The following is a 19,375-nucleotide window of genomic DNA, read 5'->3' as shown; positions in this document are numbered from 1 at the left end:
TCAGTCGTAAAGCAAAAATGAGCGTACATTTTGCTACAAGTTATTTAAACGTATTGGACACATGTATGAGCATACAGCGGTAAGCATCATGCTTGATCCAACATAGTTGTAATCCAGTGACCCATACCTGCAAAGATAGCACTGAACACCAGAAACAAAGGACAATCGCAACACAGTAGTAAGGACATAATATATAATGTACCTTTTGGTATTGAGTTTTTTTTTTTTATTTATACTATAGATGTCCAGATAACGTTCTGATTTTCATTTATGTCTTTTCCTCTTCCATTGAACTTGGAATTAAAATATGAGTTGTGTCACTTAAGCCATGGGTCTAAATGTCCTGGCATATGTTCCTACAACATCATGGCATATTATTAGACAATATCATGGGGAGCTGCTAAAAGTAGCAGTGGTTCACTGGTCGAGTGGATTCCTTTCCGACGCATGGTAAAATAAGATGATAAATGGCTAGCATTAAAAAAAAAAAGTATGCACAAATGTTATTGTACTCTGTTACTGCGCATTAGTTATGGATGTTGCAATATCTCCTCTCATCTTTGCTCCGGCCAATCGTTTTGTTGCAGCTCTCTCTTCTCAAATAAAACTCTCCTTTCCATTTTTGTTAATTCTCGGGGACAAGGGTTCCGTTTACCACGGTGCAATTTTAAAATGAAAAACCAAGCGCCCCAAACTCATGCAAAAAGAGATGAGCCTTAATTAAGCAGTGGCGATGATATATTAGTGTCTGTCAAGAACACACTTTTTTTTTTCTTGAGTTGTGGGCAGAGTAGTGAGTATGATACAACACTTTTTGTGTACTTCTCATGAGGAAATCTGGGTCAATATGACCTCTTGCACTTTTACCGTGTAGGCTACTTGACTACTCTTCACCTTTCTATTCCTTATGGTCCCACTGTCTTCCCTTTGTCTATTTTTTTCAAAGACCGTTTTTTTCTTCTTGCATCTCATTCAAACCTTCAAGGCATTTTCTGGCAAATGATTACACCACACTCCCCCACACTCTGGCACTGCTTTGTCTGCATTTTCAATGCTAAACACACAAACACATCCTTTTCTAACCTCTCTCTGCAAAACTGTATTTGACTTTTCACAACACAGCGTGCAAGCACACATATATATATATATACACATGTGAGGGACAAATCCCGAGGGAAAAGTGTGTGCGTGGAAGTGGCAAGAGAGAAACAATCAAGACGCCGGGCGCATATTTACATCCCCTTGTCTTGTCCTCTCTCTCCCACTCTGAGTCTGCCTCTATCTCCCCCACCCATGCCTCTCTGCCGGAGACACAGAGCCCTTGCTCACACTTGATACAGAGCTGTGAGGAGCAGAAGGAGCAGGGTGACTATAGAGGAAAGGCAGAAGCCGGGAAAAAAAAAAAAAAGAGGCACAGTTTTGGAGAGGGGAGTAGTTGTGAAATGCCTCGAAGGGACAACTACTCCCACAAAGACCGGAAGGTAAGCCTAATACATATGACTGATGATAGCAGTAGCATTGTATCGATGGATGGCATCTGTTTTGCATGATGGCTTGCGTTGCATAGCCAACATCCCCATCCGGAGTCGCTTGCTAAATGAAAAGTATACATCACTTGGGGAACAAATTGTAGAGATGAGATGGCATGAGTAGAAGAAGAGTAAAGGAAAGAATTAAAGCCACAAATTTGGATGAAAGCAAGGAAGCATCTGACACCTCAAGGGAGAAGGAAAAGTGTTGATGGGGAAAGTGGCTGGATTAGCCTTCTCCATCAGCCTGCAATCTAATCACATCATCACATCTTGCTCTTCTCATCTTTTATCGCCAGTGTGACTGCGGTGATGCGTATATCTCCCAGCGCCGTGCATCTGGGGTGTCTGTGACGCAAAAACGGAGAGAGAAGCTTACTCGTCAGCCCCCCTCGTGTAACGTGCGCTGCCTCGTAGTTGCTCTCTGTGCAATGCAGGAGTTTACAGTGTGAATGTGCATCTGCGTTACTGGAAGCACATGAGGAGGAGGAGGAGGAGGAGGAGGAGGAGGAAAAGGAGGAGTGTAGGGACCACAGACACACAGCATGTTTTTTTTGCTTTTAGCTATTCAACGAGAGCAGAAGATGAAAGAGTGGACGCGGGGATATTGCTACTGGCTGTGCTTTCATGAATATTGTAGACTACACCAAAGCATTGACTAAAAATTATGTATCTTGATTCCCTCGGAACAAGCATCTCACCCACCTACCCCTCGGTACTCACTTGAACACACATCCGGAAAGTAGTCGCTGTAAAACTTTTATGGCAAGACAGCTGAGCGGCCGTATTAATCAAGTACAGCTCCCCCGAAGCCTCAGTCCGACCATTATTGTCTCAACGGGGAATTTAAAACCGGTCGTCGTTCCGAATCACTCATCATTTTTTAATTTCTCCTTTGGGGATTAAAAAAAAAAAACATGAAAAGTGAGGCATCACTGTTCTTTTAGTTAAACAGAGGAAAGGCAAGGTACGTTCAAACAGCAGGATTTCAAAATACAGCAACAAAAGCCTTAGACACTTCTCACAAGCTTCTTTCACGAGCATAATCTTTAATGAGCCTGCTCACAGCTGCTTGCGCCATTACTGGCTATTTCAAGTGCGCTGGGGGAAGTGTGAACAGCAAACACGTAACTGTTTCTGATAGAAGGCCTTTTGACCTTATTATCTGCATCATCATTGTAGCTGCGACTCAGCGCTCTTCTCCCGCGAGGCTGGCCAGATCTTCAACCCTAATAAACGAACAATGGAGGGCAAAGGTTTATTCATTAGGAAACTCTCTAAAGTCATTGTGATAACTGGATCTGTTTATAAATTCAGGGCATATGTCACAAGGGGACATAGGGGCAACGCCAACCTCAAAGGAAGGCTACTACGTTTGCTTCCACAGCAGCCACTCATTTATAGCTTGAGCCTAAAAAAAGCGATGAAGACAGCCCTAAAGAAATGTGTACATGTCCAATTCTTAGATATACGTTTTAGTTCTTAAAGAGGTTATTTTTTATTTGTTTATGTTGTTCAGTATTTCTTCACATATTAGTTAGTCGCTGGGTGTTTCGTCCATGTAAAAAGATTTAACAGCCACTCAAATAGATGCATTAGTTTTCACATCAAAGAAAAGAACAGGAATCAATTGTAATTACACTAGTTCGCTATTGTTCACAAACAAGTTACTGGGCCCATTTGAACTCAATTGCTAACCAAAACAGCAGCACGAAAGCACAGCCTGTCATATGAAAAAAATGATTGTGTGGAGCTGTTGTAAATAAATTGATGAATTCCATGATTTGAACAAAATGAAATGATTTAAATAGCACTGCATGTTGTGTTGAGACAGCACCTTCAATGACAACAGATTCAGTTTTTACCAGGACATGAATATTGACTATGTTAAGAAGTCAAAACCATTATAAACTTGACTATCAAGTTGCCATCAGATGGTGACGATATACTGCATGTGTCTATGTAACAGTCCGGAATAATAACATGATTTAAATTTGGTTCCTGGGTATTATTGCAAACTTGGTGCTTGACATCACATGAATATATTAAGCAGTCTAAAATTGCTTGTATAATTCGATCGCACCATAGAAAAAAAAACATTCATAAATCAACCAATGCAAATTTAACTGCGCCCACGATCCCAAGCAAGATTTATAGAACAGCCCACTACTGAGTCGCCAAAAGCCTCACTAAGCTTACGTATATATTTCTGCATAGGTACAATACAGCATGTGCGAAGCCATCTTTTACCTTTTGACTAATATTTCAGCTTTGGCCCCTTTACTTTCCATTTTGTCTTTTGACCTCACGCGCATACACTGGAGATGCACACTCACAGCAGAACACTTTTCAGGCTCTGGGGAATTACATGGAAGATCTGTATTTTCAAAATACTGCAATGAGAACAAATGGGTTCAGGTCCTCTTTCATATTGCAGCTACGTAACAATGCAGCAATATTCGTGGTTTTCAAGGCTCACGTGCAAAACAGGCAGCGGTAGTAGATTGACCGTAAAGATTATAGCCTACACTTATTTGGTTTTCTATGACATGGTCATTGTGATTATGGACACATTTCTTGGCCATGGCACATTTCTTTATTAGTAATAGTATTGGGACTCTGCAGGTTCAAATCCAGCTAGTGATCTTTGTAGATTATTTAAACTCGCACTCAATACTGCCATGCACCATAGCTGTTGTCATGGCAATGTGTTGTCTGCAAGGGCTAAAGTAATAGTTGATTTTCTTTTCAGCGCTGTTGCAATGAGTGGCATGAAAAATGTGTTGAATTGTATTGCCTTGACCACAATGTGTTTGTGTAATTGGAAGGTAAAAAAAACAGAGAAGTTTAGAGAGACTGAGCATCTCAAATGGAGGAGAGTCTATTTGAGTGATATGCAGTGCAAAAGTGGCTAATGAGACTGAAAGAGAGTCCACTCTTCGTTAATTGATTTTACTCTTATCTGCGAGCAGCAGGTTACTGTATGTGTGATGAAATACTATGAGAACATTTAGTCCTGCGGTCAATGAGGATAAGACTCCTTTTATCTGACTTGAATGTTATAATAGTGGTGAATTATTTGAGTCATTCAAGAGTAGTCTTTTTGTTAAGATAGGCAGACATTAGCAGAGATGCTTTGTATGTCTAGCTGATAAACAATCAGGTCGTGCCAGTTAAGCTGAACCCAGTTGAGAATTCCTGCATCTACACAGTGTCTGCATTACTACATTTCTAATTGTGGGTGCAGGAAGAGTGTAAGACTCACATGTGATCAACAATGCAGAACACTATCGAAATAATTAACTGACAAACATAGCTCTATACTTTAGTTGTTATTAAATTTCCTTATTTTGCATCCAGATTTTTGCAAAATTACGATAAATCAGCATAACTAATAAAGGAAGTCTAATTCATGCAAATTGTACCTAATTTAAGCAAAATAAAAGACTGCTAATCACTGCAGTGCCATTAAGACGTGGGAAGAGAGCACATACAGTTCTTTCTACACATGGGAGGGTTTTCTTTCACCCCCCCTCCCCTTTTTTTTTTTTTACAGGTTTATGTAAGCATCGAGTGAGCGTGAGCGTATTTTACCCCTGGGGAAATACATTCACATACATTTGCAGCTCATTAACACAGATAAAACGGGGGTATAGGGGATGGGAAATAGGCGACGTCATCTTTTCGATATTTTATAATCTTTTGCTGATTGAATCTCTTGAAAACCAAGGGACATTTGGGTATCTTCTTAGTGCAACTTGTATTACAGCTACACCCACTGGTGGTAAATTGCAGGTAAAATAAATTTGAGTGCAATTCATATGCTGACTGTAGAGAAGTAGGAAATTAAAAAAATATTTTCAAATGCTATTACTGCCCAAATCTACAATCACTTTCTGAAAATGGACGCACATGGACTGCAAAAATATTCACTTACTTCTTACCAGTATTTAAAATAAACTAATTTAAAATAAAATAAGTTCACCCTGATGCCATTACCTACGCGCACACACACACACACACACACACACACACACACACACACACACACACACACACACACACACACACATTTTTTATTCTCCTACATTCCTTTGCTCTCCAGCTAAGAGGTGCTGATAGAAACTGAGACGTATGCCTCTGGATCACCGTGTCTGACACTAGTAGCAGATTAGAACTTTTGTTGGTTTGAAGAGGGTTGCAGTCTGTGAGCGAGAGATTGAGACAGTTTGACGTATCATTAGAGAAATTGTTCTCCAGTCAGAGTGAGAGGGACGTCTCAATGCAGCAGTGTCACTCCGTAGAAGGTCATCCCCGAGAAGGGTAAAACTTGATACAGTGGTTCGCTATCGGACATAATGGGAAAACGAAGAGGGAGGGTTGGTGTGAAGTTTGTATATGCGAGTCTATGAGCGTATCAGTGTTAGTCCGGCCTGGAGCCAAACTTGCTGGGGACATTTTTAGTCATTTGACCCGCCCGACCTCAAAGTGTCACAAGTGAACACAGATAGGGATGAAGTCCTTGTCATTTTATGGGCCCATCAAGGCCAGAGACATAATCGTGACGCTACAAGTAACAACTCATTGCTGTTACTTCAAGGAAAGCAGGCTCCATGACTACGATGCTGAGACGCGAGATAAGCTTTGGCATTTAGTTGTGGTGTCTTCTAGTGATTTGCGGATCAATACTAAAATATCATTCCTTCCCATACCAGATCTTCATGCGCTAAAATCAATACTGAAATCTAAACATTGATGTTTTTGATACTTGATAATGAATAATCTGATAATGTATTATCACGCAGTGGAAAGTAAATAAGACTTTGAGATCTTGTCTGAGTGATATGATGTTGAATGTTGAAGGGAACTACTTTTTCCTCTGCATAGGACCACGGCACATTGCTCCGTCAGTCACTCAGTCTCACTTTGAGTCTGTACAATGGCATTATGACAGTGTAAACTAAGTCATGTGTGGTGATATTTAGGATGAGGCGGACTGAAAGGCACACTGTAAGCGGTGCTGAACACGGCGAATGGAGTTGTTCAAATGAATAAAGACAGTGATGTAAAAAGCAACAAAATTATTATTCAATGGCAATTTTTATTTGAGTCATCCAGGAAAACAGCATATGACATAATTCTGATGTTATGTACTCTTTCTGAAGCTCTGTTTCTTTTTTAGATAATCCGAAGCGTGATGTTTATTTGTGCAAAATATATGTAATTATCCCATCATTATCAGTCATACTAGCTTGAGTTTTACTCATTATCGGATCAGATAAAAATAGTGGTATTGAACACCATTAGTTTTTTTGTCTTTACAGGCTCCACTTGCTTACTTTCTATCATTGTTTGACTTATTATTTTAATACTCATTCAGCAGGTTTGTTTTATGACTTTTGTATATTTCTTTTATCTGTGACAACAGTTAACTGTAAATTATGACTCTTAATGTATACGGATGAGCAACCAGTAATGCCGCAGTTACATTCCTATTTAAAACTACTGGAAGTGATATTGCTGACTTTGCAACATACCACGGCTATTTGTATTCATTTTTTTTCTCCCTATACATTCCCAAACACTGCTCTCAATGACAATAAAATATTCTGCACAATATATTCTTTATCTGAACTCAAGCTCTCTGCTTTAAAAGTGCCCACTCCATGGAAGCAAACTAAAAAGCCATGTTTGAATTTGTTATAACAGTTTCAACATCATTGTTGAAGGTGTGCTCAATTGTATTGAAAAGAATAAAGTCAGTGTCAGGACAAAATTCCAATTGGCTTATTTTGTGGCTCTCAAATGATGGTTGATTGGTCTGGACAACACTTGTGGGCATTCTGACCTTGCTCATTGAGTTGTGTTAACTTTGCAACATTGTCTACATCAAAGTATTGCCAGCGTTTATATTTATAGGCTGGCTTATTTTGCTTATTATGACCCTGTTTTTGACTTTACTGCTGTTGATGTGTATCTGCCACAGCGTGTGTCGCTGACAATATTAAAGGCTTGGCATGCCATCCCTTCCTGTTCCTTAGAATCACAACAGATACAATCGTCCTGTTATCAACACAAACACGAAAGCATTGGCGAAAGCATCCAGTCACCCTCCTGGTAACAAGATAAAAGCTTGTTACCCTCTTAAAACACCAAAACAAAACAGGATTGTTGAGTCTACTGTGAGGCCCAATCAGTCTCTATGACAATTTTGTAGGAGCTTGAGTTTCATGACACACCATGGAGAGACGCTAAATTTACGAGAGAAGCAAACATAATTTTGCAAAACAGCATATTTTTCACGTATTCAGTGAGAAGCGTTGTGTGTTTCCCGCACATGCTCTCTGTTCCCCCTGCTTAGATGCCTGTCACGTCACTCTGCCCTTTGCTTTGGACCATCACTGTAAACATTACATTCCTGTGTGGGCCAGATTTGTGATGTGTTCCTCTCACTTTTACTCTCCCGCCTTCTGGTTGCTTCTCCTTTGCTGGTCAGTAATCAAATTGATTGATGCTAGCAACCGATGACAAGGAAATGTCAGCCAGAATACGTCATTTATCCATGTTTCTTTTAGCACTGTTGATTACAGAGCACTAGGAAATCCCTTGCTCCTTTGGTGAATTAACAGTCGCTGATTTTTAAACAACACCTTGGGGCTCTCTAAATTAATTGCCCCGTGTAGCTTGAAAGGTTTAACAGGATCAGTACCAAAAAACAGGGCTTCTAACATCATCTTTTGTTATGTCACCACAACTTTACACAAGGGACAAACAAGCAAATGCCTGTTTGCTTGCAGAAATGCTACCAGTGAGCATAATTCAACTGCATAGCATGTTTTCTCAAAAGGTGGCCTCTGAAGATAATGTGCCTCAATTAACAAATAAAAAGCCACTCTCCTAATACAGTAGATATTCATGTTCCTATAAAGTACAGTTCGGTTGTGCAATAAATAAATAAATAAATAAATAAATAAATAAATAAATAAATACTATGGGTGAGCAGCCTACATCAGTATACTTTATTATTATATTTTTACTTCCATTTGCTTATTACTTATTCGTTGCTCTTGTCTGTTTGTTTTTACTCTCTGTGCTATTTGATGTGAGTGTTGTGTACTGTCTAGTCACCGTGGGACGGTGGGAAATGTAATTTTGATCTCTTTGTGTGCCTGGCATGTGAAGAAATTGACAATAAAGCGGACTTTGACTTTGACTAAATGATCATCTCATATTACATATTGTTGATGTCAGGCTGAGTCTTGTACTTTCACTTTTCATGAGACTCCCAAATGTCATGTTTGTTCAATCATTAATGTTGCATCATCAAAAAGAGCAAGCCATTGTGAAATTTAAGATTAATTTGTAAACATTACACTCCGGTGTCTTTAATATAGATTATAATGTATAATATGAAATAAAACAAATCTATATAATAATAAGATTGGTGAAAAAAAAACAATAATATAGATTTATGGAAAAATACAACATTTTCCAAATGATGACATATGAGATTTTGTCCCGACACCAGCTATCAAATTGAAGACTACCCTTATTTGAAATTAGAGTCCAGTAAAACCTGTCAGAAAGTAACGGTCAAATACTTAATTACATTTATTTAAAACGGGCATTGGTAACAAAATAATGCTAGCAATACCTCATAAAGTGATGTGGCGGACCAGATCAGGCCCATCAAGCCTTGAGTCTAACTACTGTACCATTGTACATTAGATATGTTTAACTTACTTGTCATGCATTAGTTTGTTATGTGACCCTGTTCATTTACATTTAAAAAAGGAACCAATGTCTTAATTAATAAATGCAAATAAAATACATACTATATCAATATGGTTTTGGCAACGACCTGCTGTCTCACTGGTCTGTTTTGGCTGCACTCTTTTGGCAGGTCTGTATATTAAAATGTAGGGGATTTGTTCCGCCTTGAACTGCAGCGCGTTATTGATAGGGACTAAAAATAGACTAGCCCCTGTATTTGTGCTAATAAACACCTCCATTCCTAGATTTAAGTTATACTTTGGAATTGAGCAAAGAAACACATTTGTGCTACGTATAAGGGGATGTGGTACACATCTGCAATTGTGGCCATTTGTCCAACAAGTAACCTTTTAAACCCTGTAACTCAGAGAAGTTTGGTAGTTTTGTGTTCTGTCTAATAGTCATTGACAAAGTGGGGAAATTTACAAAAAATAATTTGCTGAAAGGGTTGTAATTTCCTCTCACAAAGAACCTTATTGCTTTTTGCTTTGAATACAACTTGTGTCTGGGCTATAATGGCAACACTTTCCTATCCTTCTCTAGGTGTTGAGCTTCAGTTGAGGATGGCAGGAGATTCCAGAATCCTCATGGACCACAACATGGAGATAGGTGTTACACCTGCACAGGTAAAACTAAAGATCCAAACCTATTATTCATGTACTACATCAGAGAGAAGCTGGTATGAATAGAGGCGAGCAAGAAGAGAGAGGAGATAAAAAATACAACATGGTATACATGGATGAGAACCCCGACTGGGACGAATGCGGACAAATGGTTGTGTAGATTACAGATTAGAAAGAGTAATTGAAGCTGTTTCTCTAATGAGCATTTTACTCTAATTCAAATGGGTGGCGTTTGAGTTGCAGTGGAGGATGGCCGCGATGGCAACTTGTCCTTCCTTCCTTAGTGTGGTCAGGAAAGCTCAATAAGAGAAAGCATCACCCACTTACCACTGTAATATAGAGAGGACTAATGAATTTGTGTTAAGGACGTCACCCACAGGGACCGTATTGACTACGAAGGCCAAAGATTGGGTGGCGCTTTTTGTGACAGCTTCAATAATCATTCTGTTAGCTCAAGCCTGATGGGCTTTTTATTTGGTCTACGTTTAAAGAATTGTAAAAACTATAAAAACAAATATATCCATCCATCCATTTTATTAACTGCTGATCTAACTAAAAATCTTTGTAGCCTAAATTCAGAACTCTAGGATTTTATTTGATATTCTAAAATCTATTTATAAATGGGTTTCTCTGCTCCTCTATGTATTTGTCATGAACCCCATTAGCCCCAGGATGAAAAGAAAGACTGGACCTGTGCCTGACATCCAGTGAATGCATTGTCATCAAGCCACTAATTGCAAAGTCAATCAATAAGCATGGTCTTTCAATAATTCTTTGTCTAAATGTTTCTTCAACAAAATTCACCTGGACTTGATAGCAGAAAACTCAATACCCGCTTGGGTAAGTGAATTTATGTTTATCCAGAGGCGCTCAAGTGAGGACCCCACAACTCAATGAAACTTGCAAGTCTTGAATAAAACATCGGGCGTATGCTACAAAAACAAGTACTAAGTATCTTCAAGGATGACATTTACTATAGATCAGTGGTTCTTAAACTGGGTTGGATCGATATCTTGAATTTGGAAAAAAAAAATCACTAAAGAGGGGTTTGGTGAATGCGCATATGATACTGGTGGGGTTCGGGACCTCCAACAAGGTTAAGAACCACTGCTATAGATACAGTGTCGTCACTTTACTGCGGCTTTAGAGCGCGATGGATTGCATAAATGTCTGGCTAAAGGCTGACTATATAAAGGGGGCAGGAGCTGTTTTCTTGACTCAACACAACATATTCAATTTGTCAATTCATATTGGAAGTGTCAGTGGGTTGCCAACATGTCCTTGGTCTGTTTGAAAGATGCCGCCATCCTCCATTAGTGTCATCTCGTGTGCACACGTCCAAAAATAGTGACAAGAATCTTGATTTTGACAGTCACTTATTTCATACTCCGGAATGTTATAAATAAGACAATGATTGAGGGGAGATGAGTTGCAAGCAGCTCATCTTCATCAGACAGTTATAAAGTGGATAACCCTTTGTGGAAGATGCAATCAGTATCTTTGGGAGAGCTGGAGGATGTTCAATTGTTCCGATGCAGCCTTGCCAAGATCCAAGGTGTGAAGATAGAGGACACAGGGGAAAGAGAGGGAGGCGGAGGCATTGGAGCCAGATCGTTCATTGGAATTGGGCCAACAGAGTCAATGTCCTTGGGTTTTTTCTTTAACCTGTTCTCCCCCTTGCGCCCCGTATACTGTACACTGATCTAATATATCCACACCAATCATGGTTTAAGCAACAAGAAACACAATTTAGCTACTGGGTTCAACCTATTGTTGGGACGTGCAGCCTCACCCACCTAATAAACTCAGAAGGGTATGTACAATGTTGACACGTAATTAGTCTTAAAAAAGCTACAGTCAGAAGATGAATTGGCTGATTTGACTCTACAGTATTGCACACAACTCAAATGATTTTATCACTTTATAGACTATGAAAAAAAAGTGCTATTGGGTCACCATAACAATGACAAGCTTTGATGTAATAATGGACGTGGACAAGTTTGAATTTTGTAGCTATTCATACACATTAGCGATGGGTTTACTTAAGTTGTACAAGCACTCTGGCAATCCTCCCACATTGCAAAAAAACGTTTCTTTGTGTTTGTCAATATGTGTCCTGCAATTAGTTTAGTGTTTCTAGTCCAAACGTCAGCTGGGACAAGCTCCAGCTCCATGATCGTTAAGGTGGATAACATTTGGTTACTGAAAAGCAGACAAATACTGTTATACTCTCTGACATTGCTTTTCTGTCTGCTTTCTCCATATAGGTGAAAAAGCTTCCTAAGCACTTACGGGAGGCACAGATCTCAACAGAGCGAACACACCTGATATCTGACCCCGCCAAGAAGCCACGTCAGCGATATGTGCAAAAGGATGGCAAATGTAACGTTCATCATGGGAACGTGCAAGAGACCTACCGTTACCTCAGTGACTTGTTCACAACATTAGTCGACCTTCGTTGGCGTCTCAGTCTCTTTATTTTCACGCTAGTCTATGTCGTCAACTGGCTTTTCTTCGGCTTTCTTTGGTGGCTGATTGCGCTCATCCGCGGGGATCTCCTGCATGCCGATGAAGAGGGATGGACCCCCTGTGTGGAGAACCTCAACAGTTTTGTCTCTGCTTTCCTCTTCTCCATTGAAACTGAGACCACAATTGGTTACGGCTATCGTGTTATCACAGAAAAATGCCCAGAAGGTATCATACTGCTTTTGGTGCAGGCCATACTGGGTTCTATTGTGAACGCCATGATGGTCGGCTGCATGTTTGTCAAGATCTCTCAGCCAAAGAACCGTGCCGAGACCCTCATGTTCTCACACAACGCCGTCATATCGGTGCGAGACAACAAGATGTGCCTGATGTTTCGGGTAGGGGACCTGAGGAATTCACACATTGTGGAGGCCTCGATCCGAGCAAAGCTTATCCGCTCGCAGCAGACCAAGGAAGGGGAGTTCATCCCGCTCAACCAAACTGACATAAACATCGGCTTTGACACGGGAGACGATCGCCTGTTCCTGGTGTCGCCACTCATCATCTCCCACGAGATTAACGAAAAGAGCCCATTCTGGGAGATGTCCATGGCGCAAATGGAGAAGGAGGAATTCGAGATAGTGGTCATCCTCGAGGGCATGGTGGAAGCCACAGGTATGAAACAAACATAATTTGGTGGGGTTGTAATATATTCCTCAATAGATATCACAAAATTGCTGGTGAAAAAGGGTGGGTGTCGTTGCAATAGTAAAAAGTTAATAGTTGAGTTTTTCTCAAAGCTGAGCGAGTTCGGCAGAGGTGTTGATGTTTATATTTTTCTATAATGCAACATTTTATCGGAAATGTCACTTAAGGATAAGAATCTCCCATACCCTCTTACACGCGTAGACACACATTTCCACTGTTGCTACGTCGAGGTTTTCTTTGATGTATATCTGAAGTTAAACCACCCACACTGCTGGTCTTTGTTTTGGGTAAATGCTAAGCCCTTCCAAACTGCTTCAGGCTTGTTCTTTTTAAAAGACAGACAACACTGGGTAGTTCTGTAAAATTCCAAAAATCTAATTTCCAGGCACAAACTCAGAATTTACAATATATTACTGAAAAAGAGTAAAAATTGTATAAATTAAGTAATAAAATTGTCTCTGCACCAATTCCCAAAATATTTCCGTATTTTCTGGACTATAAATCGCAGGGTTTTTTTTGGCCAGGGATGCAATTTATACTCAGGAGCGAATAATGTGTGAAATTATTAACACATTATTATAACATTTCACATGTTATATTCACACGAAATCACAAGAGGGAATTCTGGGCCTGTGTGTCAGAATTCAGAAAGGATGGAATAATTGGAATTGCAACTGATGTTGAGTCTGATGTAAGCGACGTAAAAGAGGAAGCGCCACTTCTTCTACTTCCGGAGTTAGCGGAGTTGTTTAAAAGTGACACAGAGGATGAAGATTGCATTGGGTTTCGTGATTTGGAGTGACACGGATGGTTTGGTAAACTTGTTAGCATGTTATTTATGCTATAGTTATCTGAATAACTCTTCATATCTTATGTTAACTTACCAAGCACATTCTCAGTTTGTTGTTTATGTGTCATGTAACGTTAACATACCTTACAATTATTCAGCCTGTTGTCGCTTCTATTCTATTTTTATTCTAAATTGCCTTTCAAGATGACATGTCTGATCTTGGTGTGGGGGTTTCATCAAATACATTTCCCCCCAAAAATGCGACATGTACTCCATTGCGACTTATATGTCTTTTGCTTCTTTATTATGCATTTAATGACTGGTGCGACTTGTACTCCGGAGCAATTTATAGTCTGGAAAATACGGTATAAACATATTAATGATGTGATTACAGTAAAATTGCCCATAGTGTGTTGTTAATCGTCGGCTCTAATGGGTTTTCTGTCTGCTTTGGCGGAAGCAGGTATTATGATTTACTCCAGCTTGTTCTTGATTGTCTAATTACAATTTATTTTTAACAAATGCATTGTATTATACATACGTATTAGTAATTATGAAGTTATTAAACAAAAGAGACATGGACCGATTAGAAGGGTTTACACTCTTAGACAAACATGTACAAAGCACAACGCTCCCTGGTGCGATCAGGCATGGCTTTGCATGCATCTGAACATTTCTGCTCTATTTCACATTTGATTGTTATATTCATTTTCTCTCCCAAAGCACCAGTAGTCATCATGCTTCCTGATCACACTACCGGATACTTGACCCAGGCATTAAATCACCCCTCGCTTCACTAGCACAAACCGCTGCGGCGTTCAGGGGTTAGTGTCATCACTGTCCTTCTCCACTGGGCGATGTGCCAATCTGGCCATTGCCTCCCCACACACACTCACATGCACGGTCCCTCATGAGACTCTTGAAACTGGTTGCAAGCCTATGCCTGACAAATGTTAGTTTAATGATCGCATATATAGTAATCAGACCCTAGTAGTAGTGTTCATGCCCAAACTCGGTTTGGTTTGACTTGTGAAACATCAAATACCAGTTTGGGTTTGACATAGACAGAGCACCAACCCAAAGCTATGTCACGGCATCTCCAATACTGTATATCATCCCAGTGACACTGTACAACTTTATTGTTCGCTGGCTCTTTGCTATAAAAAGGCAGGTGAACATACGCACTAGGGACATGTGGCCACAGCTCAAAGATGCTCACACAATAATGGACCAGTAAAGAGTTGGTGCCAGTCTGGCACAAGTTTTGCTAGATTCAATCTTCAACCAAAGACAATGAAAGCCTTATCAAACAGAGACATTCCTTTTGCCAGCAGGGGAAAAATGGGTAGTAACTGTAGCCATCCCATTTCTCATAGAAAAGCCCGTCTGTATTCTGTTACTAACAAAAAGAGCAGCACATCATCAAAGCGCATAAAAAGTCTTTCAGGGCAATAAACGTGTGCATTGTTACCTGTTACTATCAAAATTTAAGAAATGGTTTTCTTCTTTCCATCAAATCCACTTGACATAAATTGCATATAATGACAATTTGATTGTTAAGCCATAAATAGGTTTCTTTATAAATAGAAGTATATCAGGCTTCCACTGTGTGCAGTTGAGTAAATTAACAACTCCAGTCACTTTCTGCAGTAATGTAGCTAAATAAGGCACTCGTAAAAAACATTGTCTTTTTGATGTCATTTCTACACTATAAACGCTCAAAATTGTAATTACACTCTCACTTAATATTTGAAGACATGAAACCCTCGGTCAAATGCATGATTACTATAGCAAGGGAAAAAACATTACAGTGGGAAAATAAAAAATGAATCAGATATTGCGTCATGAATGAGTCAGAGTGAAGTTGCAAGTTCTTCAAAATGCTAATAAGTCTCATTGATGTCATTTTTTTCACACATCATTACGTTGCCAACCAATGTGCATGCCCATTCAAATACACTACTAAGCAATGTCTATCGTTCAGCCAGATAATAGCTGAAAACAGATAGCAGAAGAATCCACTCATAACATCTAAGCGTATGTGTTATAGATATATTCTGGTGATTAGTTTGGCAACTTCAAAGTCAGCTGAGTCTTCATCACTATACTGCAGTTAATATACGTAATGTCGTTTCTGTGTCAGAGAGGCTCTGTCGTGTGTGCCTATGTTGCCGACAACAAACCTTGTTTTCATTATAGAACGGTCTCTGACGATAGTACGCATATGACAGTTTTGTTATCTTATATCCTTTCTAATATTTATATATCAAATAAGGAGTGTTTTGTGCAATACAATCTAGTTTTTTATGATGTGCAAGATGTACTGTTTACTTGTAAACATTACAAGCTAGTCATGCTTTGTGTCTTAGCCAATAAAGGAATCCATTTATTTATCACCATGCCTTCTATAACACTCAGACTACATTTATGTGGTACGGAATTCATGTATGTATCTGCGCCCTACTCTCCTGAATATTTAGTATTTGCTCAGTCTTATCAGAAGTTAGCATTAAATAATTTTCTTTGGGTGAGTTTTTGGGAAATAGATTTATCAAATGGGATCATTTTTCTTTAAGGCACTTAAGGTGAAAAGGAAGGTCAAAGCGTCATTAAATAAGGGAAAAGGGTACAATCGTCTTTGAAAAATAAATTAATATAACATTACTGCATATCAAAATAACCAATGAAAACATAAATAAATATGAATGTTTCGCGACTGGTCAGTAGAACTGTCCACTAATTTGGCTTCAGTGTTCACAAAATATTCGGCTAACCCTTAACTCCAACATAAGTGTGTAGGCAAAGTATACAACATTTCCTTCTAAATCCTCTTAGATGGTGTATCATCTTAATTCTTTATTTTCCAACAAAAAAGCCCTAAGCTGCAACACACAGCCACATACACAACTTGGTAAGAACATGTCCTGACTACGAACGGTAAACCCTGTGGGAAGTGTATCCCCAGCATAGTCAGAAATAAACACAAGGACAAATCATTCCACGAGTGATAAACCTTAGTCAGCTTAAGACCTTGGTCGTATATGTAAGCCTTGTGGGGAAACAAAAAAAGATCTAACAAAACAAACACGTGTCTAGTGACCTTGACCCTTCCACACTGTATAAACACTTGACATGAAAACGTGTTAAATACACATTCGGCGAATTATCAAGGGGACTTTATATGTGGGCAGTGTTGGCAATTAGCATTGACCTCCACACAATCACAGGTGGATGTCATGGGAGGAAAAGAAATACTCAAGATGGTTTCATCCTATTAGGCGAGCCAGCACAATAATCAGGAAGTGGCTCATCTAAATGGACCAGCCTTAATTATGGTATTAAGTGCTCTTTTATGTTTCTTCTTTAATGGGTTAAAAGGTCTGCCTTAAAAGGGTGCTTCTATACCACAATCCTGGATGGAGGCGGAGTACTCTAACATGGTTTAATTATTGTTGTTATTGATTTCACCCCGCTGACCTTGCACAGCATTTAAGAGACAGCCATCCACAAGACATTGTGGGATTCTGGTCAAGCTACAATTTGGAAAAAAAAATTACTCACAGGAAATGATAGAGTCAATCCCTTCCAGGGTCAAATGTCAGAATCATAAAACCTTTTTTTATAATACAGCTAATGGTTTAACCGCTGATGACAACATGCTTATGGTTTTGATTTTGCTGAGCAGTCAGGACATGACTGTCTAAGCATCCTATTTCAGATCGTATGGTTATCTTGACATTTTTAATGTGAAGTATACAATAAAGCAAACACACTTGGGAAATATTATATTTTTTAGTTAGACTGAAAAAATCTTACCTATGACTTGGGATCCTTGACTTTAGAAATTCTCATTTGTATTGTAACGTTTGTGACGTTATGAGAGTGTTTCTCTTAAAAGAGGTACACCCTATTTGCAAAAAAAATTGAAATTTAGCAGAGCAATTTCTTTTACCTACCAAAGGACAGGAAAACATTTGGACTTCAGTATGAACTAAGAAACCACATACTCCTGCAGTTAAGAAAAGCAACAAACATTATTTTAGAAAAACAAACAAAGGCTGCCTTTTATGAAAAAAAGGCAAATATTTGACAAGTTAAATATAGAAATGAGCACCTTCTTGTGCAGCAACAAAAGACACTTCATCAGTCTGAATCAACTGTTCTTCTATTTTTAATCACATGGAATGGACTCTATTTATCAAGGGCAGCAATAGACTGAGCAAAGTGTGATCAGTGTTTTTGGATGAAAGGATTACTCCACTGACAACCCTTTCACCTTTTGAAAAATAAAAAAAAATAAACAGTCAAGAAAATCGAAGCTCACAAAAAGTCATCTCCAGAACTTGGGTTGGATATTTACTTTGATGTTACTTCTTAATGTTGCATAAAGCATCAATTGCTAGCACCTTTTGGGAAGCTACGGTAGGTTTGAAAATGTCACAGAAAGCACTGACACCATAAAAGGATTGGATAACATCCTAAATTCCAGTGGATTAATTGCACAAATGCATAATTATTGCACATTTTAACTTCACAGGTGTGATCAGTAGAGCACTGAAAAATACCACTGAAAAATATTTTGGCTACCTTTCGCAATTGGTAATCTTTCTTACAGGAATATTTAAGTGATTTTAAATATTCAATACTAACAGAATTGCTACAGCTATGGTTTGACTGATGCAAGGCATTTTCTCTATGCAGTTAGAGCTTCCACAAAAAAAAAAATGAACTGACTTGTCTCTCCCTTTTTCTTTTCATCTGTCTGTGTGTACATGTGTTTATTTTCCTGTCCATTTTGGATGTGTGTGTCTGTTTTCATACCTTTGATGTGTGTGTGGCTGTGTACGGCTGCCTGGACCTGGATTAGGGATGACGTGTCAAGCAAGGAGTTCCTATCTGGACACAGAGGTGCTTTGGGGTTACCGCTTTACTCCAGTTCTCTCCTTGGAGAAAGGCTTCTATGAGGTCGATTACAACAACTTCCACGACGTCTATGAGACCAACACCCCCGCGTGCAGCGCCAAGGAAATGGCGGCAAAGCTTCGGGATGGGCCCCTATTGCCTCAGCTGTCTCTGCTGAGCCCAGAACCAAAAATGCACACTTTTGGCCTGTCTGACTTGGACCCACTAAGCCACGATGAGGACAAGGAGGAGAGAGGAGAATCAGGAGGTGACAAAGGAGAGACAAATGGCTCAGCGGCTGCTTTGGAGGAGACACCTTTTGCTGATGGACTGCCTGGCTGATTAACCATCAGAAAAAAAGAAAAAAAAACTCACCTGAGGGAACTGGACTGTGTTGTATTTAATTTAGTCAACGGCCATTGCAAGGCTTGGAGAAATAAAACACTGTTCTTCAGTCACTGAACCACGCAATACTTCTCTACAGTACTAGAGTGTCAATCTATAGAATAGATTGCTTTTTAGACACGTACTGTAAGTACCGGCACACATCTATGTATATCTACACTTAAAAGTTGGTGGTACCC

At 39.3% G+C, this 19,375-nt stretch overlaps 1 protein-coding gene across 1 annotated transcript; it reads left to right on the top strand.

Annotated features, from left to right (window-relative positions):
• Window positions 1-1,332: 1,332 nt before the first annotated feature.
• On the top strand, window positions 1,333-19,170 carry kcnj5 (potassium inwardly rectifying channel subfamily J member 5). Its single transcript, XM_085915843.1, has 4 exons — window positions 1,333-1,481; window positions 9,846-9,928; window positions 12,193-13,066; window positions 18,757-19,170. The coding sequence occupies exons 2-4, from the start codon at window positions 9,866-9,868 to the stop codon at window positions 19,131-19,133; spliced, it is 1,314 nt and encodes a 437-aa protein (XP_085771969.1). The 5' UTR covers window positions 1,333-1,481; window positions 9,846-9,865; the 3' UTR covers window positions 19,134-19,170.
• The last annotated feature ends 205 nt before the right edge of the window (window positions 19,171-19,375 follow it).

This window comes from Syngnathus leptorhynchus, chromosome 7 (genome assembly GCF_054491065.1).
Source record: "Syngnathus leptorhynchus isolate UIUO chromosome 7, UIUO_Slep, whole genome shotgun sequence".
In the NCBI taxonomy this organism is placed as follows: Eukaryota; Metazoa; Chordata; class Actinopteri; order Syngnathiformes; family Syngnathidae; genus Syngnathus; species Syngnathus leptorhynchus.
The sequence above is the reverse complement of the archived record's forward strand: the minus strand, read 5'-3'. Positions and strand labels throughout refer to the sequence as shown.

What these genes read in the sequence shown, in the direction of transcription:
- kcnj5 (XM_085915843.1), top strand. Translation starts at nt 9,866, where the DNA reads ATGGCAGGAGATTCCAGAATCCTCATGGACCACAACATGGAGATAGGT. An exon ending in TAGGTGTTACACCTGCACAG is followed by an intron (nt 9,929 to 12,192) that starts GTAAAACTAAAG and finishes TTCTCCATATAG; the next exon opens with GTGAAAAAGCTTCCTAAGCA. An exon ending in GGGCATGGTGGAAGCCACAG is followed by an intron (nt 13,067 to 18,756) that starts GTATGAAACAAA and finishes GACCTGGATTAG; the next exon opens with GGATGACGTGTCAAGCAAGG.